Source organism: Rhinolophus sinicus, chromosome 14 (assembly GCF_057876585.1).
Source record: "Rhinolophus sinicus isolate RSI-liver-muscle chromosome 14, RSI-T2T, whole genome shotgun sequence".
In the NCBI taxonomy this organism is placed as follows: Eukaryota; Metazoa; Chordata; class Mammalia; order Chiroptera; family Rhinolophidae; genus Rhinolophus; species Rhinolophus sinicus.
Genome location: NC_142514.1, coordinates 37092968 through 37110070, shown reverse-complemented (window position 1 = coordinate 37110070; position 17103 = coordinate 37092968). Strand labels below are relative to the sequence as shown.

Genomic DNA, 17103 nt, shown 5'->3' with positions numbered 1-17103 from the left:
TGAAGGCCTAGTATAGAAAATAATCTATCCCAAGTTGCTTTTTAATGATGCATAAATCCACCTTTTAATATTATAAGAAGTGTTCATCTGGCCTCTACTTAAATACCATCTGTGAAAAGGAATTCATTTCATTTACTGAGAACTTTTTAACGCCAGGTATTCTGCTAGGCCATAAAAATGAGAAAAATATTTTCCAGTATGGCCTTAAAGAATTTGCTTTCCTTCATTTTACCAGATAAATATTAAAATAGAGTGTTGAACAATGTGAGAGCACAGAAATAAAATAACTAACTTGGCTTAGTTTCTCTTAAACACAGCTGAACCTTGGTTCCCTATAACATTCATTCACTAGAGCTTCCTCATTCATTCCAAAAAATTTATGTTAGCCAGAGCAATTAGGCAAGAAAAAGAAACAGAAGGCATCCAAACTGGGAAGGAAGAAGTAAAACTATCACTATTTGTAGATAACATGATTCTATATAGAGAAAACTAAAGACTCTACCAAAAAGCTATTAGAAACAAACAATTTTATGTTTTAAGAACCTATCATACAATTTAAGAGATGAAAAGAAATTTTTTTTTTTAAGAAATTTAATAGGAAAAAGTCATCACTGGATAAACATCATAGTTATCATTGATTCAGGCAAAAATTGTTAAAGGACAATAGAATCACTGGCAGAAAGATTGCTGGAGAACAGGACACTCATAGTCTCAAAGTGTCACCCCTCACATTACTTATTAATTGCATAGAGGAAAAGCTACTTTAGCAGTGGAGAAACACAGGAGACATCAATTTAACCAATTATCAAATTGATACTTCTTGATGTGTTCCACTAAGAAGTGACCATCACTTATGTGGTATTATTATTCTTGCCAAAATTGTTTAATCTGAAATTAATCATGCAAAAAAATCATACAAATACAAATTAGGGACTTTACGCAAAACATGGCCTAGATGCTTCCAAAGATATTAATACAGTTGACCCTTGAACAACACAGAAGTTAGGAGCGCCCACAACTCACCCAGTCAAAAATCGCATATAACTTAAGTCAGCCCTCCACATACATGAATTCCCAACCGTGGCCTGAAAATACAGCTGACCCTTGAAGGACGCTGGTTTGAACTGCCTTGGTCTACTTAAACACAGTAATATGAAAGATAATTTTTAAAAAGTGGGATAACTTTTCTAAATTAAAGAAAACCTCAAAGAACATTACAACTAAATGCAATTGTGATCCTTGATGGGATCCTAATTTAAAAAAAAAATATTTTATTTAATAAAAAAGTTTTCATATATGTGCATATATGTATAAATGAAAGCTGTAAAGAACATTATTGGTACAACACAGGAAATCTGAATATGGACTACATATTAGATAACAAAAGTGTATGTTAACTTTCTTTCTCATATGATAATTATATTGTGCTTATGCAAGAAAATGACTTGTTCTTAGGGGAGATAAGCTCAAGTATTAAGTGATGAAGCACAACTAATCCTCAAATGGTTCATTGGGGGGGGGTTAAGTAAATGTGGCAAAACGGTAACTGGTAAATATAGGTGAAGAGTATATGGGTGCTCACTGTACTATTCTTGCAACTTTTTTTGTGAGTTTGAAATTTTTCCAAATAAACAACTGAAAGAAAAAGAAGGAACTTTCTTGAAAAAGTCACTATGCAGATACGAAGAATAAGACATAGTTCTGGCTACTGTCCTCTGCAGCCATAAAAAAATCCCAAAAAACAGACTTAGAAATATTTGAAGACAGATATGACATGGTTTAATGTTTGTTCACCAAATAGGAAATTTAGCTCTATATGTCAATAAATCTAATCTTAATATTATGCAATTTCATTTACAACCAAATCCACAAATTATATGTTTCTGAAAATTATTGAACATAATGTAATAAATAGTAACTAACAATTCTATGAAAACTTTAAAAGCAAAAACTTCATCCAAATTTTTATCCTCTTGTTTTATTTAAAAAAAAAAAAAAAAAAAAGACAGACACATTTACTTAGTTGGAATTAACAGCCTTATTATATTATAGTCTTGACCACCAAATTCAAGGAGGCAGTCGGCAATAGAAAGCATCTCACGGTATAAAAGGTTCCTGTCTGGATACTTTCTAACTTTGGTGCTAAGTGAATCTGTTTTCTCATTGACTCCAAAAAAAGTAGCTGGTATTTATTCCCTTTTGAAAATTAGGCCCCAAGGAAAGAGAATCCCATTAGCCACAAAATTGTGACTAGTACAGCCTACAGAGACATGGTAGAGGTGACAGCACAGTATGAGCTAGTTTCCTTAGGTAAATCATATATGAGTCTTCCACCAGTCAGCGGTTTTCAACTGATTTTTAAACTTTGGGATACTTTTAAAACAATCTTCCATGGAAACAAGACAGGTAGAAAAGGAAAAAATGAAGATACTCAGGTTGAAGAGAAAGGAACAGAGGGATTCCTCAGCCATCTTCATTATTGCTTGGCCCCTCCTTACCATGGCATTCCTGAGAGGGCACCACAGAACCTGGAAAACATGGTTTGAAAACCAATACAAGGCACCAGGATTCCCTCTAGCATGACCGCTAGCTACAGCAGTAGCCTGAGCTTACCTGAGAACAACCTTCATAAGAATCTTTCTCCCGAAAAATCTTCCAAATATAGAGCAAACGAGAACAACCGATTTTGCAACATTTACTTTACCCCTGTCTACACACACATGCATGACAGGCACATACACACACAGGCACTAAACTGTATCCACAACCTATAATGTTCCACAAAAAGGTCACTCAACTTAGAAAAAGGCAAGGAGGCAGGGGCAGCACAATGCTGAGTAAATTAAGCACTCACTTTAAGTTGCCATTTTCTTTCCTTACCTCATCTGGTAGAGGACTGGTAGTCACTGGCTTGACTGGGTCATGTGACACAGCCAGGGTTCCTGCAGAGGAAGTTCCATTCATTGTTAATTTGGCTGCATCAGCAACTTCTCCATTAGGCAAGATACCATCAGCAAACCAAACTCGCCTCTGTTCTCTGGGCTGAGCCACTTGAGGAGCCAGAAAAACAAAACAGGCATCAATGTGACATCAGTAGGACTTCTCACATCAAAGAAGAGAAGGTCACCAAATCCAGATGTACAAAAAAAAAAATCACTATTCAGCATCTTATAATATCAGAAATGTAACTGTGTGTAAAAGTGGTTATAAATTAATAAAATACACATTTAAATATACTATACTTCTGTAACTTCTGTGTAAAGATTAAAATACTTTGGTTTAAAATATTAAGAATTCTTAAATACACCTAGGATTATGTCACATACTCTATCCCATATCACTAACAGAGAAATTAAGGAAGGTTTTTTAAGTACTAGGAAATAAATTAATAGTGGGGGGAAATATATCCAGCAGTAGACATCCACATCTCCTAAAAGTATAAGCTTTCCACAGGAATTAAATATCTGGAAAAGTACTATGGTATTTTTAAAAGGCAAAAGATGCCCTGAAGAATGTTGAAGAATTATTAATTAATAGAGGAAGAGTTGGCACAGCTATGTAAGAATCGGGAAGCAAACTGACCAGATCTTTGGCTAAAGTGTAACTGAAGAAGAAAGACTGATCTGGCAGTGCAAAAGTAGTTGGCATTTTAGTAAAAGGACAGGGGAAGCTGGAAAACTGTCTGATGAAATAATCTCTTTAAATCCAGTTTTGGAAATCAAATAGCCAAAATAAAGAGATTCTAGGGAAGAACAACAAAAACTACAAATGAAGTAAAGAGAATAAAGATTTTAAGAAAGAAAGCCTGAACTCAAAAACAGAAGGAGTATGACTAAGGGATGACCCGAAGAGAGAGGAAAATGGCAAAGAATATAATATCAATAGAAGTCTTTGATCTTCAAAAGGTGAGGAGGGCTATTTAGCAAAGGGAAGGGAGTATTACTTACTAGACAAAAAGACATAAAATTAATGAATGACTGATTTTAATTATCAAGGGAAACTTCCTGACAAGATCATTGTATGGAAATAAGTAATTGTTATTTTTACTATTGATAATCCCCTGAAGTGACTTTCATCTGACAAATATCATAATCATAAAGATATTAATTAAAATAAGTTGAGCTTATAATTTTCTACCTATCATATGATATAATCATATGGATTTTATAAAGATCTATGTACCTAACACAATATTTTCATATTTTCATATGGATAGATTAAACTGAAAATAGAAAATGGCAATGTATATTCCAAAAGCTGGTCAGAAGGAAGAACTTCCACTTACTGAACTCCTACAAAGAACATTAAGGTAGGCATGAGGTTAGGATTTTACAGGCGGATTTCAAATTTGTATCTCTTTCACGTATAAGCAATGTAGTTACTCCATTCTTAAATTGGAGAGAATATTAGCATATTTTTAGAGGTGCCTCCAAAATATCAGGCAACACAGTATTATTCCTTACTTGCCCAGAAATAGTCTCAACACATTTCTCACCTTGTTCTTCCACTTTAATAACCATCCAAAGGGACTTGTCTGCAGTGTTTTAAAGACTTGTGCTGTAAAATCACATCAGCACCTTTTCAGAGGAACTTGGTGAGGAAAAAGAGAGAATAGCACATGATCCCCTACCTTCTGCTCCAGGGTGCTTTAAAACTCCCACAGGTACCATCACAGTGGGAGGTGGAGAGCTCAGGGCTCCTGAGGCCTGAGCTTGCTGCAAGGGAGGGATAGTAGAACAGTATTCAGCAGGATTGTTAGGGTTAGGGCTGTGGCTGGAGGCACTCATCATGTTCTCCCAGGCTTGAGCTAAAGCAAATACAGACACAATCAATGTGAATGGATTGCAAAATATGGACATCAAGACCTCCACAATATTGGATAAATAATGCAGCTCCTCCTCATTAACATTCACAGTATGTCTCTTCCAGCTAGTGAAGGTATTAAGGAGACAGGTGATTTTATTCAATAAAGGAGACCATTTAGTTAAGTAAACTATTTGGAAGCAACAAATAAGAATTACATGATATTTCTCATCCATATCAGTCTGAGGTTAATAACTAGGGCCCTTGCTTCTTTAAAGGAGACCCACCATATATTCTCTTAAGAGGAAGTGAAAGAACGTTAAACTTATTAAGGATCTGCAATTGGGGTAGCATTTAGACATCTGGGGGAGGGGATTAATATTCAATGCATTTTATAAAGTTCTATCAAAAATCAAAATCGGGGACTAAAATATCATAACTTCACTGTATGATTTTTTTATTTTTTTCATTTCTAGATTTTTAGGTTCCTCTTAATTCAGAAAAATTCTGAAGCCTAAAGCTCAGGAGAATACATCTCAACATTTTTGCGAATTCTGCTTTTGTGCAGTCATCACCCTATGTAAAAGTATCCAGTAAAAACAACCATGTCACATCTTTGGTGTGTATAAAAAGCACAGGACCCATTTGAACATGAACATGTGCCAATATCATGTAAGTGCCATCAACCAATATAAATGATCACAAATGTGTTAAGATTCTGTATTCTCTATAGTTTTACTAACTAAATACTGACATGTCAACTATTGCTTTCAAGTAAATAGGAAGAAAGATGCTCCAGAAACGAAAGATACCAACTTTTATCTTCCAGTTTCAGGTAATATCACATGTGCAGGAATAGAAACCACCCAATTCTGAACTTTTTTAAAAATCTCATTTAACATCAAAGAATGATCCATAAGATTTTGAATATTTATTCCCTCCAAACTATAGGACAAGGCTAGAAACAACAGCTATGTTCCTTTGAAAGCACTGGCAGGAAGAGGGGAAGAGAAAAGGAGAAAAGGAAAAAAGGATAGGGAACACTGAAAAGCATCAAATTAAATATTCAGTAAAGGACCCGGCTAAGCCATGCGAGAGGAAAGACACTGGAAAAAACCAGGAAAAGTAGATTATTTTAGGATCCCGTTAAGGGCATCCTTGGCTTAATAAAAAGTAAGAATTCCATATGAATCCTATGCCATTTCCTTCATCTTTAGCTATGCCAAGTTTAAAAAAAAAAAGCTATCAACTTGAAAGATCTCATCAAATAAAAGAGGTATCGGGTGCTGTAATTAAGTAGCATGCTCTTATCTGTGGATATAGGTCCAAAAATGAAAGCAGGAATAAAAATTGCCAATTGAGCAAAGGAGTGAAATAACGACCATCTTAAAAAATGACCCTTAAGAGTAAAGAGAATGAATACATATTTGATCAAAATTATAAGAATTCAGAAATGGGAGGAAATTGGGTGGATCATAGGAGATTAGAACAGATCAGATTAACTGACATGCAATAGGTTAATAAGCCAGCAACAGGAAAACATCACTATGAGCAACACAGACAGAGCAGGAGAGGCGGCGGGCAGGTAAGTTCCAGCCTCCAGGAGGCACACTATCCTGGCACACACAGCAGTGGTGTCCAAGTTCAACATTTTACGTCTATTAGTAATTGTTCTGACAACTGTACAAAGATGCGCTCAAAGAGAAAATACTATAGCCTGACCAATTTTATTGTATCTCTTTACGAGAATACTCTAGTGGTTTTTGTTTGTTTAACTAAAATGCCCTTGGATTCATTTCCAATCCTGCAAAGGGTGAACACTGAATATCAAGCTATATTTACCTTCTCCTGGCCATATTCTTTTACCGTACAACTACATTCAAAACCATTATCCTTACAAAAAACCTAAGTAGTATCAAGGAGGTAACTGATAGAAAAATGCAGTTTTCTATTTGATCCCAGATGCTAAAATATTTATTTTCAACAAGATAAATGAAACAATGTATTAATAAGAATATATTCTAAGTTATTAAGGTATTTCCTAGAAAGATAGCTTCCCTTGAAAGGAAAACCTCAGCTCAATTTTAATAGTTTATCATCTAAGTGGTCGTTAACCCTCTACCCCATTCCACTCTGGTCATGCCACAGGCACATTAACAGCCACAGAGCACCAGATTTCCACAAGAACTTCCACTCTTCCTGCAAAACTTACCTGACTTTAGCATTCATTCATTAAATTAGGCACAGAAATTCTGAAATGCTACGATATTTTCAAAACATGAAAATTGAGCTCAATATTTTCAGTTAAAGTTACGACATTTCCGAAGGTGAGCAACTTGTAGAGAAAGAGGAAAAATCAGTAGCCTTTTCACAGAAATTCTCTTGTTCTCAATAACTGTGAATTCAACCTGTTTTAATACTTACCATTCATTAGCACTGAATGGCAGATTACACATACTCTAGCTTCCTTTCTATCCATGTATAACAGTTTACATTTCAGGCTACAGCAGGAAGCACAGAAAACCTGCAGGAGAAAGAACATACTAAAGTTACTTAGAATCACAGTACAATGGAAGTAAGCCAATCAATAATGACCAACACTGATTGATAGGGAACTTTATTACTACAACACTAAAAACTTCAAAGGAAAATGCAGTTAAGGAAGCTGGGCACAAGACCCAATTCAAAAGCAAAAGTGTGAGATTACATGTCAGCTAGCAATAAGGAAAGTGAAAGTGTTGGCTGAAAATAAAAATCTTAGCCAAGATCAGCAAATACACAGCAGGGGGAAAAAAATCTGAGCTGCCCTTAGGCAAAATTCCTATACACAATATCAAACAACATAGGTATTTATAGGTATTTATAGATAGCTACATCTGCTATTTCTGTGTGAAAAGGTAATATAGCAGGGTAAAATAAACGTTTGGGAATTCTGGGTTTTAACTTGTTTTTTACTACTTATGTATGGAATAATCATAATAGCTGTTTTCACTGGTTTGCTATGAAGGCCAAGAAAGATCAAAATATACAACTCAATCCTAAAAATATGTACCGCCCCAGCTACAGGAAATTGGAGCAGGAAACCAAAAATTGGTCACGCCAATTTCCAGCACCTTATTTCCACCTTCCAGGGCTGGCTCCTGATAATCTTCCTTCTCCCTTCCACACCAGGCAACAAGAATCTCCTTAGCTCCCTGCTAAGATTTCTTTTCATAAGAACTCATTAGTCACTTCTTACAGATAACTTCATACAGGCAGAAAGCTATTCTCAGTAGGGTAAATTCTACTAATCCAGCTTTTATGACCCAGATGTATCCTATACCTACAAAAATGAACCGAGAGAGGAAGTCATATTAAAGAAAAAGTGAGAGAGAGCATCTATCTCCTCTCCTACCAGGTATAATTCATATATCTAACTACTGTGATTGCCAATTCACAGTTTTCAGAGGTTTTACATTCTCAAAGTAACTCTGTGACATAGGAAGAACAGGGGATATATTATCATTTTCTCTCAGAAGAAACTGAGTTTGAATGGTTAAATGACTTGCTCAAGTTCACAGCAAACTGTATGAATCCTAGGCATTTTGCAGCTATTATCTTTTTTTAACTTCAAAAATTCTATGAAGATACTCATTTATAATTAACAGAGTAAAAGAAACAAATGCTAAGTAGAATTGCTCAGTCATACAGCTAGTAAGTTCCATTAAGTCTCCAAAGACTGTTCTTAACTGCTATGTAATACTGCCTCCAGCTCATCCACATATTTCGAGACTTGACTTTTCCTTGTCCTTAACCATGACCACATCCAGTCAGTCACTAAGTCCTGTTAGTTTTCCCTGTTAACTAGTTCTCCCCAAATCCCATCTCTTCCTCTCCATCACTAATGCTGCTGCCTTTGTTCAGGCCTTTATTATCTGAGGCCTAGAAGACCATCATAATTAATTACCTGTCCTCCTAATCTTCAGATGTGTCTTTTTATTTCATTTCATACAAATACTAAATGAGAGAACTTTCCAAGAATAGACTGGATAAAATATTTGTGTAATACATAATGGACGAAGAGCTAAGATCTATTACATATAAAAAGCTTCAATAAATTAATAAAATACAAATACCTTCAAAGAAAAAGAGACGAAGAACTCATACAGATAAATTCACAGAAAAATAAATAAAATAGTCAATAAATAAAGATATACTAAATATCACTCATGACAAAATAAAAATTAAAAGAATGAGATTTTTCCCCCCACTAGACAAGCAAAAACATTTTTTTAAAAAATGATATTATCCAATGGTGGTGAGGGTAGAGAGAAAAGAGAAACATTCTCTTATACCCTGCTGGTGGTAACATAAATTTGTAGGTTAATTTAACAATATCTTTAAAATTTATAAGTGTTTATTCCCTTTGACTCAACACAAGCAATTTATAGATCTGTCCTACAAAAAACTTTCACATGTACAAAGAAATGTATACAAAAAGTATCTCTGTACAGCTTGCAATAGTCAAAAGTTGTAAACAACCCAAATGTTCATCAGTACAGAACAATTAATTAAACTGCAATATGACCATAAAATGAAATGCTGTTCAGCCTGTTAAAAAAAAAAAAAAAGTGATAGTTCTGTATGTATCGCCAGATATGAAAAAGTAAAGTGAAATAGCCAAATTGGAGGATGAGAGCTGGATAGAAATAGGGCCCTTTCCTTTCTCTCTTTATATTTTACATAACGTTTTAGGGGTTGGATTGGGATATTTTAACTTTATTTTGAGTAGAGCTTTTTCTGTATTAAAAAAAAAACAGAAGAAAAAAGAATATTAGTTGGTGTTACAAGTTGCACTGCGTCTACTCCAAATATATATGTTGAAGCCTTAACCCCCAATTCTTTAGAATGTGACCTCATTTGGAGACATGGTCTTTCCAGAAGTTAACCAAGTTAAAATGAGGTCATTAGGGTGGGCTCCTAATCCAGTACCACTCGTGACCTTAAAAAAGGAACCATTTAAACACAGCACACTACAAGAAGAAGACCACTATGAACAGAAAGACAGCCATCTGCAAGCCAAGGAGAAAGACGTGGAACAGATCCTTCCCTCACAGCCCTCAGAAGAAACCAACTCAAGTCATCACCTCCATCTCCAACTTCAAGCCTCTGGAATTGTAACACAATACAATTTCTGTTGTTTAAGCCACCCACTTAGTGGTATTTTGTTACTGTAGCCCAGCAAACTAATACAGCTCGGGAACTTTCAGAAGTAGAGGGCTTGTGCTTTGGAAAAATAACCACAAGAATGAAAACAAAACAAAAAAGATATCTTTTTAAAAAAGCAATGGGGGGGGGTGGAAGGCGCGTAATGCAGTTAAACAGAAGGACTCAAGAATATTCATCCTTGCCAATATCCCATACACCTAACAATAGTGTAGAGAGACCCTTTACCTTTCCAATGGGATTAGAGAAAAGCAGAGTTAGTTAGAAAAGTGGATGATTTGACAAAAGACTACCTAGAATGGTGAGGAAATGGGAGACAGGCACGGGATGCAGCTCTGTGGGTTCACCTATGCCAGAGAACTACATGGAAATCAAATGGAACATAAACCACAAAAACTGTCAGTGCGTAAGTACGACTGACACAGACAGTGCACCATAATATAAGAGAAGAGAGACCTGGAAACACTGGCCCTTGTCCTCAAAACGACGAAGACTATGATGCAATATGACCCTCAGGTCATTAGAATTAATACTTCCATTAGTATCTAAATCTAATGGAAAAGATAGGCAGAATCTACGAGATGTGAACCAGGGTTGATAATCCTGGATTTAAAATGACGAGGTAATACTGAATTTGCCTGCCATGAGCCAGGTTAGTCAGTGCTTCTCAACAAGGGCCCTCTTGACGTTTTAGGTGGGCCAATTCTTCACTGGGCAGCACAGTCCTGTTTAACACAGCACGTTTACAGCCCTGGTCCCAGGGTACTAAATGCCAGGAGCAACCCCAGCCATTGTGCCAGCCAAAAAGACCCCACCACATTCCCAACATCATCGAAGTACCTTCCCCAGTTCTCTGAGCTAGACACTCAGAGTCAAAAAGTAAAGTTGCTTTGGGAAAAAGAAAAAGGATTACATACGAGTATTTGTACACATAAACTTATTATGCTGCTAAAATATCATACCATATCCTGCTAAAATCTCATACCATGTACCTTTATTATTACAACTAACACAATCCATTGCAAATCTACTGCATTTATTTAACTTATTCTCCATTTTCCCAAACTAGAATATAAACTCTGTGGAGCAATGGACTCAAGTATTTCAGTACTGATATTACAGTGCCTGAAATAAAATAGGTACATGATAAATGTTTATTGCTTCCTTGATTAGTAAAATTATTGCACAAATGACTACCTGAATTGAGAAACAAATATTAACATGCATTTATCTGGGAAGGGCTACAATCAACATGGCCAAATTCACAACTTGAACGATAACAAATACATTTTAAGCAGTTTATTTATAGTGACCTCAAGTTTTATAGGCCAAATGGTAATGAACGACTTTCAATGACAGGATCTGTATGACCTAACTGAAAGAGACAAATTAGGATGATTTATAATACATGTGCTATACAATGTTCCAGCTAAGTAAATGTTTCGTTTGTGTGTTTACATGTAATTCCGTTTAATGTGGCACTTTTGGGTTCCAATCTCAACTTTATAATTCACTAGTCAATGACTTTAAGGGAATAATTTAAACTCTGTGAGCCTCAGTATTTTCTCATCTGTAAAACTGAAATGTTAATATACTCTTCAGAAGGTTTTTATGAGTATTAAGTGAGGTAATACATGTAAAATATAGCACATAATATAAATGTCTGATGGTGCCCTTCTTACCATTTCCTTTCCTTTTCAAATTTCCCACTCGTGGCTTTCCACATAACAAATCCTACTGCCAAATTTATGAACAAGCTTTACACTCAAGTACCATTTGTGCCTATTTATACCCCTTACAGTGTGAATAACACTTATTCTTTTGCAATTCTTATAAATTCAAATCATCAAATGCTCACTTATTTCTTTCCAAAGTAGAAAGTAGAAAAAATGATGTCTCAGGTCTTCAAAAAGACGTGAAATTATGACAAAAATAACTGTCTTGCAAAAACAAAAAATAGAAAAGTGCTTGTGACTGACCAATATCCAGCTTGTCACAAATGTCCTTGACAGTAACAACTTGTAAAAATTCTGAAGTGCAGGAGAGTATTTTATTTACCCTTGCTTAATTAGAAAATACCAAAATCAATGTAGTAAGAGCTAAAGCAGTTCAGATTCCAACCTTGCCTCTGTCTAAACACTTGTTCCATCTTTACTGTTATTAACTGAAAACAATAATTATCAGAGTCGTTTTGAGAATACATCACAGGAATGGCTACAAAGGATCTCTAATTTAACCTTCCAACTTTATTTCCAAGTCAGGCTATACAAACAGAAACATACAATATCAGAATTTTAAGAAAACGACATGCAATATAAAACTTTAAACTTGTTGAAAATAATCAGACTCATTTCCTTTAAATATACTATGAATTAATTTTTTATATATCCTGGCATTACCTTGTAAATAACACATTTACATTGCAAGTTTTATTGCAGCATGAGTTAAAAAGCGATAATTTGTAAAAGGCAAGCAATTAAAACATATCCCCATTTTCATCATCATATTCTGGCCATTCTTCATTTTTTAAGCTTTTTATTAGAAAAATTGAAAATCACATCTTAAAGTAGACATAACAGCATAATAAACCCCCAAGTGCCCATTACCGAGGTGAAACAATTATCAAAGCCAATTCTCCCCTATTTTATCATTTTGAAATAAATCTCAGATATCATTTCATCTTTAAATATTTCAGTATATATCTCTGAAATACAGGGACTACTTTAACATAACAATACCACTGACACACCAAAAAATTTAACAATTTCTTAATATCGACTATCCAAGCAGAGTTAACATTTTAATAGTCATACATATTTTTAATAGACTATTTTTAGAGCAGTTTTGGGTTCACAAAAAAATTAAGCAGAAGGTATAGAAATTTCCCATATGCCCCTGTCCCCACACATGCCTAGCTTCTACCATTATCACCATCTCTCACCAGAGTAGTACATTTGTTACAATCAATGAACCTACATTGACCCATCATTATCACTAAAAGTCCCTGGTTTATATTAGGGCTCACTCTTGGTGTTGTACATTCTATGGGTTTGGACAAATGTATAATGGCATGTATGTCCCATTGTAGTACTACGTGTATACAGAGTAGTTTCACTGCCCTAAAAATCTTTTGTGCTCCATCTAGTCATTCATCCTTTCCTCTCCACTAACCCCTGTAATCACAAATCTTTTATACTGTCTCCATAGTTTTGCCTTTTCCAGAATATTGTAATTGAAATCATACAGTATGCAGTGTTTTCAAATTGGTTTCCTTTACTCATACAAAGAACAACAAAGTTGGAAGATTCTCACTTCATGGTTTCCAAAGTTACAGTAATCAAAACAGCATAATATTAGCATAAACACAGACATAAAGAACAGTAGAATAAAATAGAGAGCCCAGAAATAAACTTTCACACATATGCAGTCAAATGATTTTTGACATGAGTGCCAAGACAATTCCATGGAGAAAGAACAGTTTTTTCAACAAATGGTGCTGGGAAAACTAGGTATATGTTCACATTCAAAATAATGAAATTGAACTCTTATGTCATATACAAAAATTAACTCAAAGTGATCAAAGACCTAAATGTAAGTGCTAAAACTATAAAACTCTTAGAAGAAAAGACAGGGGAAAGTATCATGACATTTGGTTTGGTAACGATTGCTTGGATATGACACAAAAAGCACAGGCAACAAAAGAAAAAAACAGGTAAATTGAACTTCATTAAAATTTAAAACTTTGGTACATCAAAGGGCATTATCAATGAGTAAAAAGGCAACTTATGGAACGGGACAAAATATTTGTAAATCAGATACCTGATAGGCAATTGATATATAGAATATATAAAAAATTCTACAACTCAACAACAAAAATACTTATAAAGACACTACAGTCAATTTTCAATAATGATATAATTAAAATAAGTTACCATTTAAGGATAATCCACTACATACAGTTCTTGGTAATATATGTATTACTTCTAATGCTTGTAATTCATTCATTCAACAGATTTTTATCATATATAATTATGCAAGTTAACTATGATCACCTTTATTTCACAGATGATTAAAGTACCTTGCCCAAGATCACGAAGAAGCTAGTAAATGGCTGTGAGGTTATCCTGAACCTAGGGTTTGTTGAGAAATACTGATTTCTTCTACTCTTTACAATGAATGCTCTTAACACCACCTTTCAACCAATTTTCAGTGTACTTCTCTGCTTTCCAAGGAGAACAACCAGTGGCTATGTTTTAACATCAGAGAACAAAACAAACCTTGAGAAAATTGATCAGTAAAACTATAAACCAACAGATTATCTTAATGAGCTTTTATTTTAGGGTCTTATAAAGGTTGTTCTGTATTCATTACCAAAATTCTCAAATGTTAAGCAAACTAACTGTACCTTAAGTTATTAAAAAGTAAATTGCAACTAATTTAACATATACCTTTATTTAAAATAAGAAATTGCCATCTAATAAAACAAATACCATTTTACAACTTTCTTTTTGAAATAAGTATAAAATGTCCTTTGAAAACATGGTACAAATGCAGACATAAATGCTCTCATAAATGCTAAGAAAATAACATAAAAATCACCATTAAAACCATTGTTTTATTTTTATCCTCTCAACTATATTTACAGGAAAAGATCATGAGTTATACAGCAAAAAAAAAAACAAAACACCCTGGTTGGTTACTAGTTCCACCATCTCAGTTTCTTCAACTGTAAAACAGGGATAATATCACCTTTCGCATAGGTTTACTAGTAAGATTAAATTAGATGATTAACAGATTACAGAGTACATACTAAGCAAACGTTAGCTCCCTTCTGTTTCCCTTTTAGCTGGCTGCTCAGTAACTCTCTGGTCATAGTCCAGGAATTGCTAGAGAGGTAGCCCTTACTAAGGACCTCAATTTCATCACTCCCTTATTCTGGTTTTTTTTTTTCTCAAACCACTGTATATAGCTTTGGAGTGTGCTTTGACTACAGAAGTCAAAGAGCCTGAGTTTGAATCCTAACTCCACTTATTGGCTGTGTGATTTGAACAAGTTACTTAATCTTTTTAGTCTATTTTATCACTTCATAAAATGTGGATTATAACACTATGAGGCGTGATCATAAAATATGGTGAATGCTGACAAGTGCCATCCAATGGAAAGGCAGAGAGCTTCAACACAGAAAGTGGTGTGTTGAACCTTAGTAACAGTGTGTGACAAGTTTCAACTTGTTCCATGCAGTCAGTCGGGTGTGAGCTACGGTTGAGAGAAGGTGTGTTTTAAAGTGTGCCATAAATCATCCTCCATCATGACAACGCTCCCCTCTGTGTCACACATCGATTCTATGGCAATTCCTGTCAAATAAAAACATTATGGTGTGTCCTCATCCACCTTACTCACTGGATCTGGCACTGAGCAACTTCTGGTTCTTCCCCAAACTCAAAATGATTCAGGACATCAAGGCAGCCACAATAGCACAACCAAAGACACTCACGAAAGAGGACTTCCAGAACTGCTTCAGAAAGTGGCAAGAATGATGGGATAAGTATGTGCGAAGCAAGGGGGAGTATTTTGAGGGGGATTAATGGCAATGTGTCTTTTACTGTAACAAATTTTTAATTTAAACATTCACTGTATTTTTTTATCATACCTCATAGGGTGTTATGTATATTAAATTATATAAGTAGCACTTAGAAAGGTGCCTGGCACATAGTAAACACTTAGTAAATATAGGTATCTCCTTCTCCTCACCATCCCTACCACCATCGTCATCATCTACCTGCTTCCCACTGGGAAGCATTTGCAGCTTTGTAACTGTTTTGTTACTTATTTCATGTATTTAAGTTTTGTCATCTATAGAAACATGGGCAGTAAATTTTAATAGGGTGGCCATTTTACTTTTTTTTGCATTTCTTTGATTAACAACAGAACACTAAGCAATAAGTAAATGCTCGCTGAATCAATGAATGAACAAATAAATGGAAATGGATGGACAGATGGCAGCATAAACTGGCCCTATAGAGCTTTTCTTGCTTCTCCAATCCAAATTGCTTGCATTGCAAAGATAACTTAAGAAGCTCACAATGTCTCTAAAGACAAATACTGACCCTATTTTATGAAGTCAGAACTGTACTAGTATAAACTGACTGAAAGGTCGATACCAAGCCTCACAGGGCTATCAAAATTTCTATTTTCTACTAGGCTTTATTTCCCACTTCAAGGTAACTATCCTTCTCTCCTTTCAAAGTTTCATCATCTATCCCTATTTCACCTTTCTCAATATTTATATTTTCCATATGAAGTATGAGCCATGGGAATGTAAATTTCTTCATGCTCTCACCACTACATCCATAAACCTATCTCTATCTGTCCCCGCCTTCTCTTCCTTCCCCACTGAAGACCAAGCCCTCAACATGTGCATAGATCCTGTCCCTCTGGTCTTCTCAAGGATTTTTCTCTTCCTTTAATCAATCCCTCTTTTCCCCTAAAACAACTTGTCTAAAGGATAATTCATGACATTACACAATTGCAATAGCAAATATTTCCCATCCTTAAAAGAAATTCATCTAAAACCACCACCTTCATCTAATAATTGCTCCAAATATTTTGTTCTCCATCATGGCAAAACTTCTTGAAAAAGCCATCTCCATCTTCTCACTTCTTATCCCATTTTCAACCTATTCCCCATTTTTTACATTCTGGCTTCTGTATCCACAGCTCCCAAGTCTGCTTTTATCAATGACCCTGACGCAGCCGAATCCAAGTCCCTTTCCTGGCCACATCTTATTGACCTCCCATCAGCATTTTACGTAGGTGACAACCCCTCTCCTTTGATAAACTACATTCTTTTGACTCCCACAATACTGTATTTTCTTGGTTTTCTGTCTACGTCTCTGGCCACTCCTTCTCAGTCACTTGTATTGGGTCTTCCTCCTCCTCTTGACCTCAGTGGCTCTGCCATGGACCCCTTCTCTTCCCTCTGTACACCCTTCCCGCAGTAAGCTCAAGCGTTCCCATGGCTTCCCACTGTGCTCCTCACATGACCTGTAAAGCCCAACGTGACCTATTCCTGACTTTCTCTCTGAGCTCTTCTTA

The 17103-nt window shown here is 35.3% G+C and overlaps 1 protein-coding gene across 2 annotated transcripts in view; it reads right to left on the bottom strand.

Annotated features, from left to right (window-relative positions):
* The window catches only part of ZFYVE9 (zinc finger FYVE-type containing 9), a 130120-nt gene that overhangs the window by 59075 nt on the left and 53942 nt on the right, over positions 1-17103 (bottom strand). The window contains exons 5-7 of one of the 2 annotated variants that reach the window (XM_074334715.2): positions 7228-7327; positions 4631-4807; positions 2881-3050 (exon numbers count right to left, since the gene is read on the bottom strand). In XM_074334715.2, the coding sequence (XP_074190816.2) occupies positions 2881-3050; positions 4631-4807; positions 7228-7327 (447 nt within the window). The remainder of the gene's footprint in view (positions 1-2880; positions 3051-4630; positions 4808-7227; positions 7328-17103) is intronic. The other variant, XM_074334716.2, reaches the window with a different exon arrangement.